At 39.8% G+C, this 16,258-nt stretch overlaps 1 protein-coding gene across 1 annotated transcript in view; it reads left to right on the forward strand.

The window, feature by feature from the left end:
- Positions 1–15,597, forward strand: part of LOC140736631 (uncharacterized) — a 78,212-nt gene extending 62,615 nt beyond the window's left edge. The window contains exons 18-21 of the mRNA XM_073062448.1: positions 6,201–6,311; positions 11,432–11,462; positions 13,422–13,536; positions 15,461–15,597. Coding sequence (XP_072918549.1) covers positions 6,201–6,311; positions 11,432–11,453 — 133 coding nt within the window. The 3' untranslated portion in view covers positions 11,454–11,462; positions 13,422–13,536; positions 15,461–15,597. The remainder of the gene's footprint in view (positions 1–6,200; positions 6,312–11,431; positions 11,463–13,421; positions 13,537–15,460) is intronic.
- The last annotated feature ends 661 nt before the right edge of the window (positions 15,598–16,258 follow it).

A 16,258-nucleotide genomic window follows, 5' to 3' on the forward strand; every position in this document is an offset into this window, starting at 1 on the left:
TTAGGAACAAGGAGGATGAACTTAGAGCATAGATTAGAACGTGGAACTACGATGTTGTGGCCGTTACTGAAACTTGGTTGGAGGAAGGGCAGGATTGGATGATGCAGGTCCTGGGGTTCAAGTGTTTTAAAAGGAATAGGATGGGAGGTAGAAAAGGCGGGGTTGGCACTGCTGGTCAGGGATAGTATCACGGTTATAGAAAGGGAGGACGCTGCAGAAGGAGTGTCCTCGGAGTCGGTCTGGGTGGAAATCAGAAATAGGAAGGGATCAATCACTATGCTGGGAGTAGTCTATAGGGCCCCAAATAATCCTCGGGACACCGAGGAGCAGATAAGCAGGCAGATTTTAGAATGTAGCAGGAAATACAGGGTAACTCTTTTATTGGTTGATAAAATTAAAGAAATTGACAAGAAATAATCGAGCTTTACAAACAAAGGGTTGAACTTCAAATGGAACACAGTTTATTACTTACATCTTCGATTGAAAATCAGTTAATGAAAACCAGATCTGATTTTTATATACATAGTGATAAATCGGGTAAACTGTTAGCTAATCAATTGAAGAATGCTTTGGTTAAACGTCAAATTATTAAGATTCATCAACAGAATGGTGAATTGACAGTTAACCATGATGAGATAAACAAATCCTTTCAAGATTTTTATACCTCCCTGTATCATTCTGAATTCCCTCATGATCATAATACCATGCATGATTTTCTTGGGAAATTGAATTTTCCAAAATTATCATCAGATGATCTTTCAATATTAGAAACTCCTATTACGGATGCAGAAATTAAAGGGGTTATTTCCTCTATGAATTCTGGGAAAGCACCAAGTCCAGATGGGTATACAGTGGAATTTTTTAAGTGTTTTTCCTCTACTCTTTCTCCTTGGTTATGCAGGGTTTTTGAAGAAGCAATTAGATTGAGTAAACTGCCACAATCTTTTTATAGAGCTTCCATTTCTTTAATATTGGAAAAAGATAAAGACCCAACTGACTGTGCATCCTATAGACCAATATCCCTATTGAATGTAGATTCCAAGATCTTTTCCAAGTTACTGGCGTCCAGGCTGGAGAAGGTATTACCTCAAATTATCTCGGAAGATCAAACTGGTTTTATTAAAAATCGCTATTCTTTTTTCAATATTAGGAGATTATTGAATATTGTTTATACTCCTTCACATAGCACCTCAGAATGTGTCATTTCATTAGATGCGGAGAAAGCATTTGATAGAGTTGAATGGCCATACTTATTTACTGTGCTTGAGAAGTTTAATTTTAGTCCGACATTCATATCCTGGATTAAACTGATATATCATACTCCAGTAGCCTCGGTCTTTACTAACAATCAAAGATCTCCCTTTTTTTGTTTATTTCGGGGTACCAGGCAAGGCTGTCCTCTTAGTCTATTATTATTTGATATTGCTTTAGAACCTTTGGCAATTGCTATTAGAGAATCACCGAACATTTTTGGCATTACTTGTGGGATGGATATACATAAGTTATCATTATATGCAGATGATTTGTTATTATATATTTCTGATCCTGAGAAATCCATTCCTGTAGTTATATCATTGTTGGCTCAATTTAGTAATTTTTCTAGGTATAAATTAAATCTTAAGAGTGAATTGTTTCCCTTAAATAGACAGGTTCCAATTTATGGAAATTTACCTTTTAAATTAGTTAATGACTCTTTTATATACTTGGGGATTAAAATTACAAAAAAAAGAGTTATTTAAGGTTAATTTTTTACCCTTAATTGATCAGATTAAATGTTTGTTCACTAAATGGTCACCATTATCTTTATCTCTGATAGGTCGGATTAATGCTATTAAGATGATTATTTTACCCAAGTTTTTATATATATTTCAAGCGGTACCAATTTTTATTCTGAAATCTTTTTTTGATAATGTTGATTCAAAAATTTCCTCATATATATGGCAGAATAAATATTCTAGATTAGGTAAAAAATATTTACAGAAGGCAAGGAAGGAAGGTAGATTGGCATTGCCTAATTTTAGATTTTATTATTGGGCAATTAATATCCGATATTTGATATGTTGGTTAAAGGATTGGGATTTATCTTTTAGCCCTCATTGGGTAAACCTGGAAACTAAATCTGTACAAGGATTTTCACTGGGTTCTATTTTAGGGTCTTCTCTTCCCTTTGCTCTTTCTAAATTGCAGAAACGAATTGACAATCCGATAGTTAAACATACTTTACATATATGGTTTCAATTTCGGAAATTTTTTGGGTTGAATCAATTTGTTTTAACTATTCCTATTGTATCCAATTTCTTTTTTCATTCTTCTATTATAGACCAAACTTATTCAGCTTGGAAGGCTAAAGGATTACTATGATTTTCCGATTTATTCTTGGATAATTGTTTTATGTCTTTTGAAGAATTATCTAATAAATATAATTTGCCTAGATTTCATTTTTTTAGATATTTACAGATTAGGAATTTCTTAAACACTGTACTTCCTACCTTTCCAAATCTTGAGTCTTCGGGTATTTTAGAGAATTTGTTAGAACTAAATCCTTCTCAGAAAGGTGTAATATCAAAACTCTACAATATAATTATGAAAATACGTTCAGAGCCCTTCTATAAGATTAAAAATGATTGGGAAAGAGAACTTAACCTTACTATCCCTATTGAGAATTGGGATAAAATTCTTCAATTAGTCAATTTATCATCTATATGTGCTAAACATTCATTAATACAGTTTAAAGTTGTGCACAGGGCTCATATGTTCAAGGATAAATTGGCTCGTTTTTATTCCTATATAAATCCTATATGTGACAGATGTCATTCTGAGATAGTGTCTTTAACTCATATGTTTTGGTCATGTCCGCTTTTGAAAAAATATTGGAAAGACATTTTTGATATTATTTCCATGGTATTGAACATTGATTTACAACCTCATCCTATTACTGCAATTTTTGGTTTACCAATGATGGACTCAATCCATTTATCTTCTTCTGCTTGTTGAATGATTGCATTTCTTACATTAATGGCTAGAAGATCTATTTTGTTGAATTGGAAAGAAATTAATCCCCCTACCGTATTTCATTGGCTTTCTCAAACTATGTTATGTCTAAATTTGGAGAAAATTTATAAGTGTTGTATTTGACCCTTCTATTAAATTTGAAAAGACATGGAGACCATTTATTCAATATTTTCATATGATGTAATTTGACCCTGTTCCAAACCTATTCGTTTTTCCGGTCTTGATTATACATATGTTGAGAGGATCGGAGTTGGTGACACTGATGATTTTGTATTTTTTTATATAGATACTATAAACAGCCCATTATTCATTATTTTTTTCTCTTTATTAGTTACTAGGTTGTTAGATTAGTTTTTCTTAGGGTTAATTTTTTTTTCTTTTTCTCTTTTTTTTTACATATATATGATATACCTAGTTTTGCTTTGTTTATATGATATTTGTATCATTCATGATTTGGGAAGACTTAACTATATTGTAACTATTGCTTGTGTATCCTTTCATGCTCAGTTTAAATTTGTATATTTGTAATCCCACTATGTATTAATCTTATCATGTTGATATTAATAATAATAATAAAAAGATTGAAAAAGAAAGAAGGGAAGTACAGGGTAGTAGTTATGGGTGATTTCAACTTCCCTCATATTGACTGGCACCTCCTGAGTGCAAGGGGGATAGATGGGGCTGAATTTGTCAGGTGTGTTCAAGAAGGATTCCTGACACAGTATGTGGACCGGCCGACGAGAGGAGAGGCTATACTGGATCTAGTTCTGGGTAATGAACCTGGTCAGGTGACAGACCTCTTGGTGGGGGAGCATTTTGGTGAGAGTGACCACAACTCCCTTAGCTTCAGCATAACTATAGAAAGGGATAAAATCAGATGAAATGGTAAAGTGCTTAACTGGGGAAGGGCTAACTTTGAAGGGATGAGGCAGGAACTAGCAAGAGTAAATTGGAAACAGATGTTCAAAGGGGAAAGCACAGAAATAATGTAGGAGAAGTTTAGGGACAACTTGAGCTGGGTTCAGGATAGGTTTGTCCCACTGAGGCAAGGAAAAATGGTAGGAAAAAGGACCCGTGGCTGACGAAACGTGTGAGGCAACTCGTCGAGAGGAAAAAGGAAGCATATGTTAGATATAAGAAGCAGGAAGTAGGAGGGGCTCATGAGAAATATAGGGTAGCCAGGAAGGAGCTAAAGAAGGGTCTTAGGAGAGCTCAAAGGGGGCATGAGAAGGCCTTGGCATGTAGGATTAAGGAGAACCCTAAGGCGTTCTATGCGTATATGAAGAACGGGGATAACGAGAACGAAGGTGGGACCGCGAAAGGATAAAGAGGGCAACATGTGCCTGGAGGCGGAGGAGGTTGGGGAGGTCCTAAATGAATACTTTGCTTCAGTATTCACAAGTGAAAAGAATCTTGATCAGGATGAGGTCAAAATAGCGCAGGCCTGTGTGCTGGACAATGTGGAGATTACGGAAGAAGAAGTGCTAGATCTTCTTAAAAACATTAAGATTGATAAATCCCCAGGGCTGGATATGATACACCCGAAGTAGTATTGGGAATTGAGAGAAGAGATCGCAGGAGCATTAGCCACAATCTTTGAATCCTCTTTGGCTGCAGGGGAAGTACCGGAGGACTGGAGAATGGCAGATGTAGTTCCCTTGTTTAAAAAAGGTAATAGGGAAAAACCTGGAAACTATAGACCGGTGAGTCTTACGTCGGTGGTCTGCAAACTACTGGAAAGGATTCTTAAGGATAGGATCTACGAGCATTTGGAGAAGTACAGTCTACTCATGGATAGTCAACATGGCTTTGTGAAGGGAAGATCATGCCTCACAAGCCTGATAGAGTTTTTTGAAGAGGTAACAAAAGAAATTGATGAGAGTAGGGCAGTGGATGTGGTCTACATGGACTTTAGCAAAGCATTTGACAAGGTCCTTCATGAGAGACTCATCCAGAAAGTCATGAGGCATGGGATAAGTGGAACCTTGGCTGTTTGGATAAAAAAAATTGGCTTAAAGGAGGAAAGCAGAGGGTAGTTACGGAAGGAAAGTATTCTGTCTGGAGGTCGGTGACTAGTGGAGTGCCGCAGGGATCTGTCCTGGGACCCCTGCTATTTGTGATTTTTATAAGTGACCTGAATGTAGAGGTGGAAGGATGGGTGAGTAAGTTTGCGGATGACACGAAGATTGGAGGAGTTGTGGATGGAGCTGTAGGTTGTCGAAGGTTACCAGAGGATATAGACAGGCTGCAGAGTTGGGCAGAAAAATGGCAGATGGAGTTCAATCCGGACAAGTGTGAGGTGATGCATTTTGGAAGGACAAACCAGAAGACTGAGTACAGGATTAATGGTCAATTACTTAAGAGTGTGGATGAACAAAGGGACATGGGGTTCAAATCCATACATCCCTCAAGGTCACTGCACAGGTTGATAGGGTAGTTAAGAAGGCCTATGGGTTGCTAGGCATCATTAACAGGGGGATTGAGTTCAAGAGTAGAGAGGTCATGTTGCAACTCTACAAATCTCTGGTGAGACCGCACTTAGAGTATTGTGTTCAATTCTGGTCACCTCATTATAAGAAGGATGTGGAAGCTATGAAGAGGGTGCAGAGGAGATTTACTAGGATGTTGCCTGGATAGGAGAACAAGTCATATGAAGCAAGGTTAGCAGAGCTGGGACTTTTCCCTTTGGAGCGTAGAAGAATGAGAGGGGACTTGATAGAGGTCTACAAGATTATGAGAGGCATAGATAGGGTGGATAGTCAGTTCCTGTTTCCCAGGTCACCAATAGCAAACACCAGAAGGCATATGTACAAAATTAAGGGAGGGAAGTTTAGGGGGGACATCAGGGGTAAGTTTTTTACACAAGAGGGTTGTGAGTGCCTGGAATGACTTGCCAGGGATGGTGGTGGAGGCTAAAACATTGGGGGTATTTAAGAGCCTCTTGGATAGGCACATGAATGAAAGAAAAATGGGAAGTTATGGGGTAGTGTGGGTTTAGTACTTTTTTTAAAGGATTATATGGGTCGGCACAACATGGAGGGCTGAAGGGCCTGTACTGTGCTGTAGTGTTCTATGATTCTATGGTTCTCCAAATAGCCATAGTAAAGCGGTCTAGCTAATAAGACTATAATGAATGAATGCTAACAAATAGTAAGAGTGTGTTTTGGTATTTCCCTGTGCTCTTTTAGAAACAAAAGTTCTAAATCAGACTCAACTAAAAGAAGCTGGGGAAAAGTCTTCTGGAAGCGTGGAGAAAATGCAAAGAAGACAGGAGAGATGAAGTTAGAAGAGGGTGAAAGGTATAGCACCATATGTTCCACCTGAAGGAAATCATGAGCTCTGGGAGCTACTGTATAATGGAGCATTTTTTTTCAATTATGGCTTGAGTAGTACATGTATTATTGAATTTTATTTTTGCTGGCACTAATCTTGATTTTCCTAAAAATGCCTTGGGTAACATATGGTCCAGCTGTTTATGCCTGCCCCCTTGCCATCCCAAGCTGGTGGTGGAGATTTGTGAGGATGGAATGTGTCTTTATTTATTAGTATCACGTATGCATTTTAGATTTTGTGTTAACCCATAGGTATTTTAAATGCACAAATTAGTAATGCTAGCTGTTCCTTACCAGAATACAAAAGAACTCTGGCAAATTATAATCAGCTTCTTGGACACAAGCATATAACTAGACTGTTTTGGTGATGTCATGAGGGTGCTGTTGAACCACGGCAACGCTCTGTGGGGTACAGAAAATACATCTAAATATCCTTTTAAATATACCACTTTTGAAATGCTCTCACTGCGATGTACAGCATGTGATTTCCCTCTAAGCAATGTACTTTTAAATCAACGTAATGATCTGCAGATTTCACAATTGCCTGTAGGTCTTGGCGGACCAAGCAGGCATGGTACCTTTAAGCAGATGAAGTTTTGTTGGCATGGTTGGAAGCTTGGCAGGAGAGGTGGACTCCGCCAGGCTGAAGCGAAGAGGGATGAGGCCCACTTCTACCCAGAATTTTGGGTTGGCAAATGTGCAGTCACTGGAGAACAAAATTTTGGATCTAAAGGCAAGTTGCTGTATCGGAAGGAAATGAGGGACTGTTGTACTCTGAGTGAAACTTGGCTGTCTCCCACCATGCCAGATACAAACTGGAAGACTTCTTGATTTACCCCATGGACCAAAGTGCTGATTCGGAAAAGGCAAAAGGTGGAGGGGTGTGTTTCATGAAAAATTCTTGGTTGTGCTTGACAAATTCTTGACAAGTTCAATGTGACAGTTTTGTCAAACTCATGTTCCTCTGACCTTGAACACCTAATGGTCAAAGCCGTAATGGTCCTGACCATAATTTACATACCACCAGCAGCCAACTATAATCAAGTGCTTGAGTTACTGCATGATGCTATCTCCAAACAAGAAATAGTCAGGGACTTCAGCTAGGCTTTTTTGAAGAAAACCCTGCTCAATTACCATCAGCATATATCCTGTAGCACCAGAAGTCCCAACATACTAGACCACTGGTATAAAGTAAGGAATGCCTAACATTCCATGCCCAGACTGAATTTCGGTAAACCGGATCACTTGGCCGCCCTTCTCCTATCTGCATACAGGGAGAGGCTAAAGAATGAAGCTCCAGAGATTAAAACAACAAACAGCTGGTCTCAGGAGGCACAGAAGTGTCTATGGGATTCCTTCAAGTTGGTTACCTAGGCTATCTTTGAGGACTCATCTGTGGGTCTGAATGAAGTCACCATGTTCATAACGGACTTAATTAAAGAAAAAAGTTGTAGACAAGTTTGTCTCCACGAAATCATGTAGAGTCTTCACCAATCAGAAGTCTTGGATAAGCCATGAGATCTGCAGTCTGCTGAGATTTAGATTAGAGGCATTCAAGTCTGGTGACCAAGGAAGTTACAAGAGGCCCAAGTATGATCTCCAGAAAGCCATCTCACAGGCAATGTGGCAGTTCGGGACTAAACGTGAATCAACGAGGGATACTCAATAGCCATGGCTGGGCTCAAGAACTATCACCTCTTATAAAGTTAAATCAAGTGATACAGGAAACAGCAGAGCTTCTCTTCCAGATGAGCTGAATGCCTTCTATACTCACTTTGACCGTCAAACATGGGTGAACCATCACAAACTCCCACATCTCCCGATGATTTATAATTTCATTCTCTGAGGCCGATCGGCAAGCAGCCTTCAGGAAGGTGAACCCACAAAAAGCATCAGGCCCAGACGGGCAACCTGGCCAAGTACTAAAGACCTGTGCTGATCACCTGGCTGGAGTGTTCACTGAGATTTGTAACCTCTCACTTCAGCAGTCTGAGGAACCCGCTTGCTTCAAGCAGGCTTCAATTATACCGATGCCCAAGAAGAGTGTAGTGATTTGCCTCAATGAACATCACCCAGTAGCATTCACAGCAACAGTGATGAAGTGTTTTGAAAGGTTGACATATCAATTCCTGCCTGAGAAACGCCTTGGATCCACTCCAATTTGCCTACCTGAGCAACAGTCCACAGCAGTTGACATCTCATTGGCTCTTCACTCAACCCTGGAACCTCTGGACAGCAAAGATGCATACATCAGGGTGCATTTTATCAACTACAGCTCGGCATTTAATACCATCAACCCCTCAAAGCTAATCAATAAGCTTCACGATCTTGGCCTCAATACCTCCTTGTGCAATTGGATCCTTGATTTCTTCACTTGCAGACCTCAGTCAGTTCAGATTGGCAACATCTCCTCCATGATCTCCATCAGCACAGATGACTGTGTGCTTAGCTCTCTGCTCTATTTGCTTTATACTTATAACTGTGTGGCTAAGCATAGCTCCAATGCCGTATTCTAGTTCGTTGACAACACCACTGTCATAGCGCAAATCAAAGGTGCACATAGGAGGGAGATTGAAAATCTAACCGAGTTGTGCCATAACAACAACCTCTAAAGGCTGATTTATGCTTGTGCGTATGGGCTATGCCGCAGCCTGCGCCGTACCCTGATTTTCACTTCTGCATCACTCTACGCCGTAGCAAGCATGCATTGGTGTACGCCAAAACGCTAGTTGGTGGTGGGGTTTCTATGCCACTGTGTTGAGTTTCTTCCTGAGAGACATGAACGAGGATGCATTTCAAACATTTTCGCATGTCGGCAGGTAGATTTGACAATTTGGTTCATCTATTTTGCATCGGTGTACGCACAGCCTACAGACATGGCGGAGAAGAAGCAACTGGAAATGCGTGGGAGGAAATGCGATGCTACCAAGCAGACCAATCGCAGTTGTTGCGGTCTGCATCGCCGCGATGCGTGAGTAACTTTTCTGGAGAGGTGCACGTCACACTACAGCATCGGGTACGGTGTAGGTATGACGTAGGGTACGCGATACCTACGGCGTCGATGCGACGCACAAGTATAAATTAGCCTTAACTCAATATCAGCAAGACCAAGGAGCTGATTATTGACTTCAGGATGAGGAAACCAGAGGTCCATGAGCCAGTCCTCATCGGAGGATCAGAGGTGGAGAGGGTCAGCAACTTTAAATTCCTTAGTGTTATTATTTCAGAGGATCAGTCCTGGGCCCAACACATAAGTGCAATTATGAAGAAAGCATGGCAATGCTTTTACTTCTTTAGGCCTTTGCAGAGATTCGGCATGACATCTAAATCTTTGACAAACTTCTATAGACGTGTGCCGGGGAGTTTATTGACCGGCTACATCACAGCCTGGTATGGAAACACCAATGCCCTTGATTGAAAAACCTTACAAAAGGTAGTGGATATGGCACAGTCCATCCCCTCCATCGCGCACATCTGCATGAAATGCTGTCGCAGGAAAGCAACATCCATCATCCCGAACCTCCACCACCCAGGACATGCTCTCTTTTCACTGCCACCATCAGGAAGAAGGCACAGGAGCCACAGGACTCACACTACCAGGTTCAGGACCAGTTACTGCCCCTCAACCATCATGCTTTTGCCCCCTCACTGAGCTGCTCCCACAACCTATGGACTCTCCATCTCATGTTCCCAATATCCTATATATTGCTTTTTGATTATTATGTCTTCCTTTCTTTTTTGAATTTGCACAGTTTGTAGTCTCTTTAACTCTGGTTGAATGCCCAAATGGTGCAGTCTTTCATTGATTCTGTTATGATTATTGTTATGAGTATGCCCACTGAAATTTGAATCTTAGGATTGTATATGGTGGCATATGAACTTTGATAATAAATTTACTTAGAACTTTGAACTTTTGAGTGAAGTATTGCACAGTAGTGTAATAGTGAGTCCTTCAAGATTTAGAGATATCATCTTTTATTCAAGCATTAGCCAATATGCAAATAAGCAGCAACTCTTGCATCCCACCAACAATATGATTTTGTGTTTATCTGGTTTTTTTCCCGATATCAACCCAAAATTGAAAAGCTGTTATCCAAATCCACAATTCAAAACTCAGAGGTAATCATAAACTGCACTTATTCTTGGAACAGCTGCTCTAAGTTAGCAGTGTCAGGTCTCTTTCCATCATTTACCTTCTTCTGTCTTCCCTTGGAGTATGAATTTTTAATGACTGTTGGGAAGTTGCTCTGAAAAGAAGTGCTGATTAATTAGGCTTTTGTATTTGGTGCACAAGCTGGAGTGGCGGGAGTGGTGTTGGGAATTTAATAGGCCATTCAATTTGAAACAAGCTGAAATGTGAATTGATGTGTTGATTTAACAGCAGCAGGTGTGAAGATGTGAATGCTTTATGATACAGTTAACTATTTGGAGTGAATAAGGGACTTGAGCAACCGCAAATTTTGATATCCGCGAGAGGTCCCGGAACCAATTCCTCACGGATAAGGATAAGGAGGGCCAACTGTACCCCAGCAACTAAATAGGAAAGCATCAAAAAATCTTGTCACCTCATCGCCTTCCAACGATCTTGAAAATGTACCATAATGATAACATGAAATGAAGAAAGACAATGTTTGGTGAATGTAGCGTCCATTTAAAATGTGGAGTTAATCTTTAAATTTACCAACCCAGTATAGCTGTGAGAAATCATGCAGGAAAGTTAGCTGGACTTCCTTCCTCCACCAAGACTGCTTATATATAGAGGCCCAGCAGTTAAGCTGTACCCAACTTCACTGTAATAGCATCCTTGGGATACTTGAGCCCTCTCAGGCTTTTTTTAATTGATTTTAGTATTTTAAAGTTGACATAATTTTGTACTGAAGCACTGTCTTATTTTAATTAGTAAGTTATTGATGCTTTCATACATTAATTGAGGATTTGAGTAGATTAATTTTTTTTCTTCTCTTTCTGCCCTTTAAAACTGGACTTCAGTAATGAAGGTAAGTTGAGTCAATTACTGTTTATCTGATTAAATGGTGATATAATGATTAAAGTCTAATTAATCTAAACTACTCTGCTTAATTTTACAGAGTACTTCACAAAGGATGTTAAATCATCCAGGTAAAGTGATGCGCATAATCAAAACCAGAGTATAAAAAATAATCACACAGTACTGATTTTTGGATTTCATGAAGATAGTGTGGAAAAAGACAAACACGAGGAAATCTGCAGATGCTGGAAATTTAAACAACAACACACACAAAATGCTGGTAGAACACAGCAGGCTAGGCAGCATCTATAGAGAGAAGTGATGTCGACGTTTCGGGCCGAGACCTTTCGTCAGAACTTTCAACATCGCTTCTCCCTATAGATGCTGCCTAGCCTGCTGTGTTCTACCAGCATTTTGTGTGTGTTGTTGTGGAAAAAGACAATTAGGTCCAATGCAACTCAGCCACCTTTGCGGTTGGAATAATTTGGATTGTGATAGCGCTCTATTCCCTAGAAGAGTGCTTAAGTTGAAGGGGAATTTTAAGAGTGCAATAACCAGTGTAACAAAAATTGGGAATGGGCAGAGGATGTAAGAATAAGAGCGCATCAGTCACTCCTGGTTGCAGTGGACATTCCACCCCTAGCAAACAGGCACTGGAAGAGCTGAGCACCATGATCAGCAGGCACAAGAGCACACTATGATACCTTCCTGATCACTGCAGAGGACTTATACCTGGCCCGCTTGAGAAAGTCTCTGACCAGCTACCACCAACATGTCAAACTAGAGAAGCCAACACACCTGACCATTGTTACACCAGCACTGAGAATGCTTACTATATCATCCCATGCCCACACTTTGACAACTATGGTCACTTGGCCCTACTTCTATTCCTGGCATACAGGCAGGGACTGAGGACACAGCACCAGTGGTGAGGACCGCGAAGGTGTGGTCATGGGAGGCAGAGGAGCTCTTACAAGACTGTTTTGAATCAGTGGACTCAACCACATTCAGGGATTCTTCTTCAGATCTGAAGGAATATGCTACAGTTGTCACTGACTTCATCAAGACCTGTTTGGATGAGAGTGTGCTTTCAAGCATATACCCAAATCAGAAACAATGGATGAACCATGAGATTTGCAGTTTTCTGAGGGCTAGATCTATGGTATTTCAGACTCACGATTCCGAACTCAACAAGAGGCCAGGTACGATCTACGGAAAGTATCTTAAGGGCGAATAAGCAATTCAAAGTGAAGTTACAGATAGAATCGGATGAACATTAGCTCTGGCAGGGTTTGTAGGACATTACCTCCTATAGAGTGAAGCCTAACATCATAAATGGCTGTGATGCTTCTCTCCCCAATGAGCTGCATGCTTTGAAAGGGAGAAAAAAATATATACCTGTGCAAATCCCTACAGCAGCTGGCGGCCCTGTGATATCGGACTCAGTCATTGATGTCAGAATATCTCTCAAGAAGGTATCTTGCACAGCATCAGGCCTCATTGGAGTACTTGGCAGGGCACTGCAAACCTATGCCAACCAGCTGGCTGGAGTGTTCAGTCTCTCACTGTTGTAGTCAGAGGTTTCACCTGCATCATAAGTAAGCTGCCTCAGTGACTTCCACTCAGTAGCACACACATCTACTTTAATGAAGTGCTTTGAGAGGTTAGTCAAGGGTAGAATTTACTCCTGCCTAAGCCAGGACCTCCCACCACAATAGGCATACGGCAGGTAAAATCTCACTGCCTTTTCATTTGGCTTTGGACCACTTGGACAAAAGCACTACCTACATCAAGCTGTTGTTTATTGATTACATCTCAGCTTTCAACAACATTATCCTCTCAGGGCTAATCAATATGCTTCAAAACCTGGGCCTCTGTATCTCCCTCTGCAACTTGATCCTTGAGTTCCTCATTGGGAGACCTTACACAGGGCAGATCAGAAATAACATTTCGCTGATAATCAACACAGGCACACCTTATCAGCAATGCCTGTCCTGTATTTTACAGTTGTTTTAGGTGTTTAATTCTGTTACAAAGTACTTAGAATAGTAGCTTTGGACATAAATTAACTTTTCTTTTTATTCTATTAGGGAGAAAGTGAAAGAAATATTCAAAATCAAAAGGAAAGATCTAAGTGGAGAAAAGGAATCAAAACTAAATGAAATGAAAATGTTAAATGAGCAAGAATTTAGAGAAAATTTTAATGTAAGTCTACCTTTTCCTAGTGAATTATGCTGCAGATTCCAGTAATTTTTTTTGTGAAAATTACATAATAGATACATTGGGATCAGCATGATTTCCACTTTAGTTCTGCTGTATGAAAATGCATAGCCTTGAAACTGTCATGAACCAATAATGTTTTCCATGCATAAATCTATTATTTGTTTAAAGCTCTTCTGTACAACGTAAATAGGCCATGTAAGGAAAAAAATAGGTTTACGCAATATGTGTGAGTATTGGTTCAAAGTCTCGATCCTCTTGCAGGTTAGTTTTTACATTGTTTTTTGCATCTCTCATCTTTCATTGCCAACGTTTTTTTCAACTGTGCCACCACAACCATATCCCCTAGAATGGACTTTGACTGATCACATTCCCACAGTAGCTGATTGCAGCCTCAAACACTATGATTATAAATAAGTGTAATCCTTCTCCAGTGCTCTGACCACACCTTGAGAACCCAATTCTTTTCATTTTGCCCCACCCACACCAAACCGCAAGCTGATGATGTGTGATCCGGAACCTGTCTGATTTCCTCTGAAATGAGTGATTAGCAAGGGAACAGCCTTTGAATATGAGAGTTTGATTCTATTTCCCACCACTCAGCCCTTGGGCTAAAAAGAATCTTGGATCAGAGGGCTCACTGCAAATATTGACCATTAGCCCACTGCACATTTCCAGTTTAATCTGTCTTTTGCAGTATGGAACAACTTTTCTTGCTGATTAAACCTTGTGCATTGAATGTGCACGATTCTTTTTTGTTTTGTGGGAGAGTTGCATAGTTAGTACCTTCCACCTTGTTCACCAGAGTGAAGTTGAGCTTCCTGGCTTCCTTCCCCCAGGGATATTTGAAATTGCGGACTTCTAATGAATCTGAAAACCTTGGCAGTTATTTCTTGGTATTTTGGGATGTGATTCACACAGATCCTTAATGCTTTGAAGTGTTCCATGGTGAAACAAAAATGATACAAGCCTGAACCTGTGACTGTTGAGAGAAAAATTATGATACATAAAATATTCCAGAAATGGAACTAACCAGATTGCAACAAATGTTTAGAGTGTGGTTTAAGGTACATAATTTGGTATTTTCGTACCCTTAACATTCCAAAATTTCTCAGAAATGAAACACTGGCTATGATTTTACTAAAAAGTAAAGGAAACACGTTTCAAGTAGTAAATTTTGATTAAGCTTTAAAGTATGTGAAAGTTAAGAGTATGATCAACCAGTTGAAGAGGTGTAACAGTAGAACAGTTGATCGCTACACCCTGACAGTTAAATTTATGGAGGGATGAATGTGAAATGAGAGGTGCACTCAGACCAGGCTGGAAAAGATTGTCCATTTTGTTTGGGGTGAAACTTAAAATAGACTAATACAAGGGTGGAATGCTTCACATATAAAACTTGATCTGATTAAGTAATGCAGTTTTAGAGAAGTTCAAAGTAAATTTATTATCTAAGTACATGTATGTCACCAGATACCACCCTGAGATTTGTTTTGGATTAGAAGGTTCAGACTCAGTCTTCAGCAAGAAGTTGAACTGGCATTGATTGAACTAGAATGTGATATTATGTGTAGATAGTGGTTTCATTGCTAGAGTGAAGATATAGATGGAAATCGACAGTTTTAGTGCTGCCCGCAGGTAGAGTTAGAAGTGAGGGTCATAGAGAAATCTCCCTTTTTCCTAAATTTTGCTGCAAGACAAACTGCCTTTCTGTTTTTGCCACCACAGTGGATAAGCAAAGTACATCTTATGAGGTCCAGGAGAAAAAAATTCACATGAATTAAATTGTGCTTAATTGCATTGCAATGCACAAGCTTTGAGCTTAATTTCATTGAGAGCTCCCTTCCATTGCAATTGAACGTTTCTCATTTGTCAGTAACCATTTGACCTGTTGTGGATATTTCTCTAGTACACCAAGGAGATTGTTGTGGAGAATGTTGCAGTTGTGGAGCAGAATGTCGTGCAAGAGCAGGAAGGATCCTTATATTTACCGGTAAAATCTGGAGAGAAGCTGGAAGTAATAGATATTGGAGAAAACAACCTAATAATTTGTCGGAATGCTGACGGTAAATGTAAGTGCATCTTCTGTATATTTAATATACACGGGATTTAAATTGTACAGAGAACTACCGGTACTCACATAATACAATTAATCTATTGGATACAACAGTAATCTTAAGTTTGTACATTGTGTAGAAGGCATCAGTATCTGTGGAAAGAGAAGCAATTAAGACTCTCGGACCTGAAACATTAACTTCCCCTTTCCACAGATGATGCCTTACTTGGAGTGTTTTCGCATCTGCAGGTTTTTTCTACTTTCCATCAGTCTGAACCTGATTCCTCAAAGGGAAAGGGTGATGGCTTGTACGGCACAAATGATGGAAATCTAATGTATGGATACTGGTCTGTAGTGAGTTACCTATCTTGACAAGTGTGGCATTGTGGTTACTACATTTCATCAGGGACAGGTCCTGCTCCTGGTTCCCAGATTAAATAATCCTTCTGGAAAATTAGCAAAGATGTTTAATCAAGTTACAATTTAGCTGGAGGCTTAATCATTTTTCCCATCATCCCCTCCTTGAATATTCCCAGCCAAGCACAGCATCTTTCATCGTATTTACTCCATGTTGGGTGGTGCTTCTTCAAGTGCATCTTTTACTTCCGCCAGAACTTCGCATTAGTTTTCCTGCAAATGAATTGCAACTAA

This window comes from Hemitrygon akajei, chromosome 12, assembly GCF_048418815.1.
Source record: "Hemitrygon akajei chromosome 12, sHemAka1.3, whole genome shotgun sequence".
NCBI lineage: Eukaryota > Metazoa > Chordata > Chondrichthyes > Myliobatiformes > Dasyatidae > Hemitrygon > Hemitrygon akajei.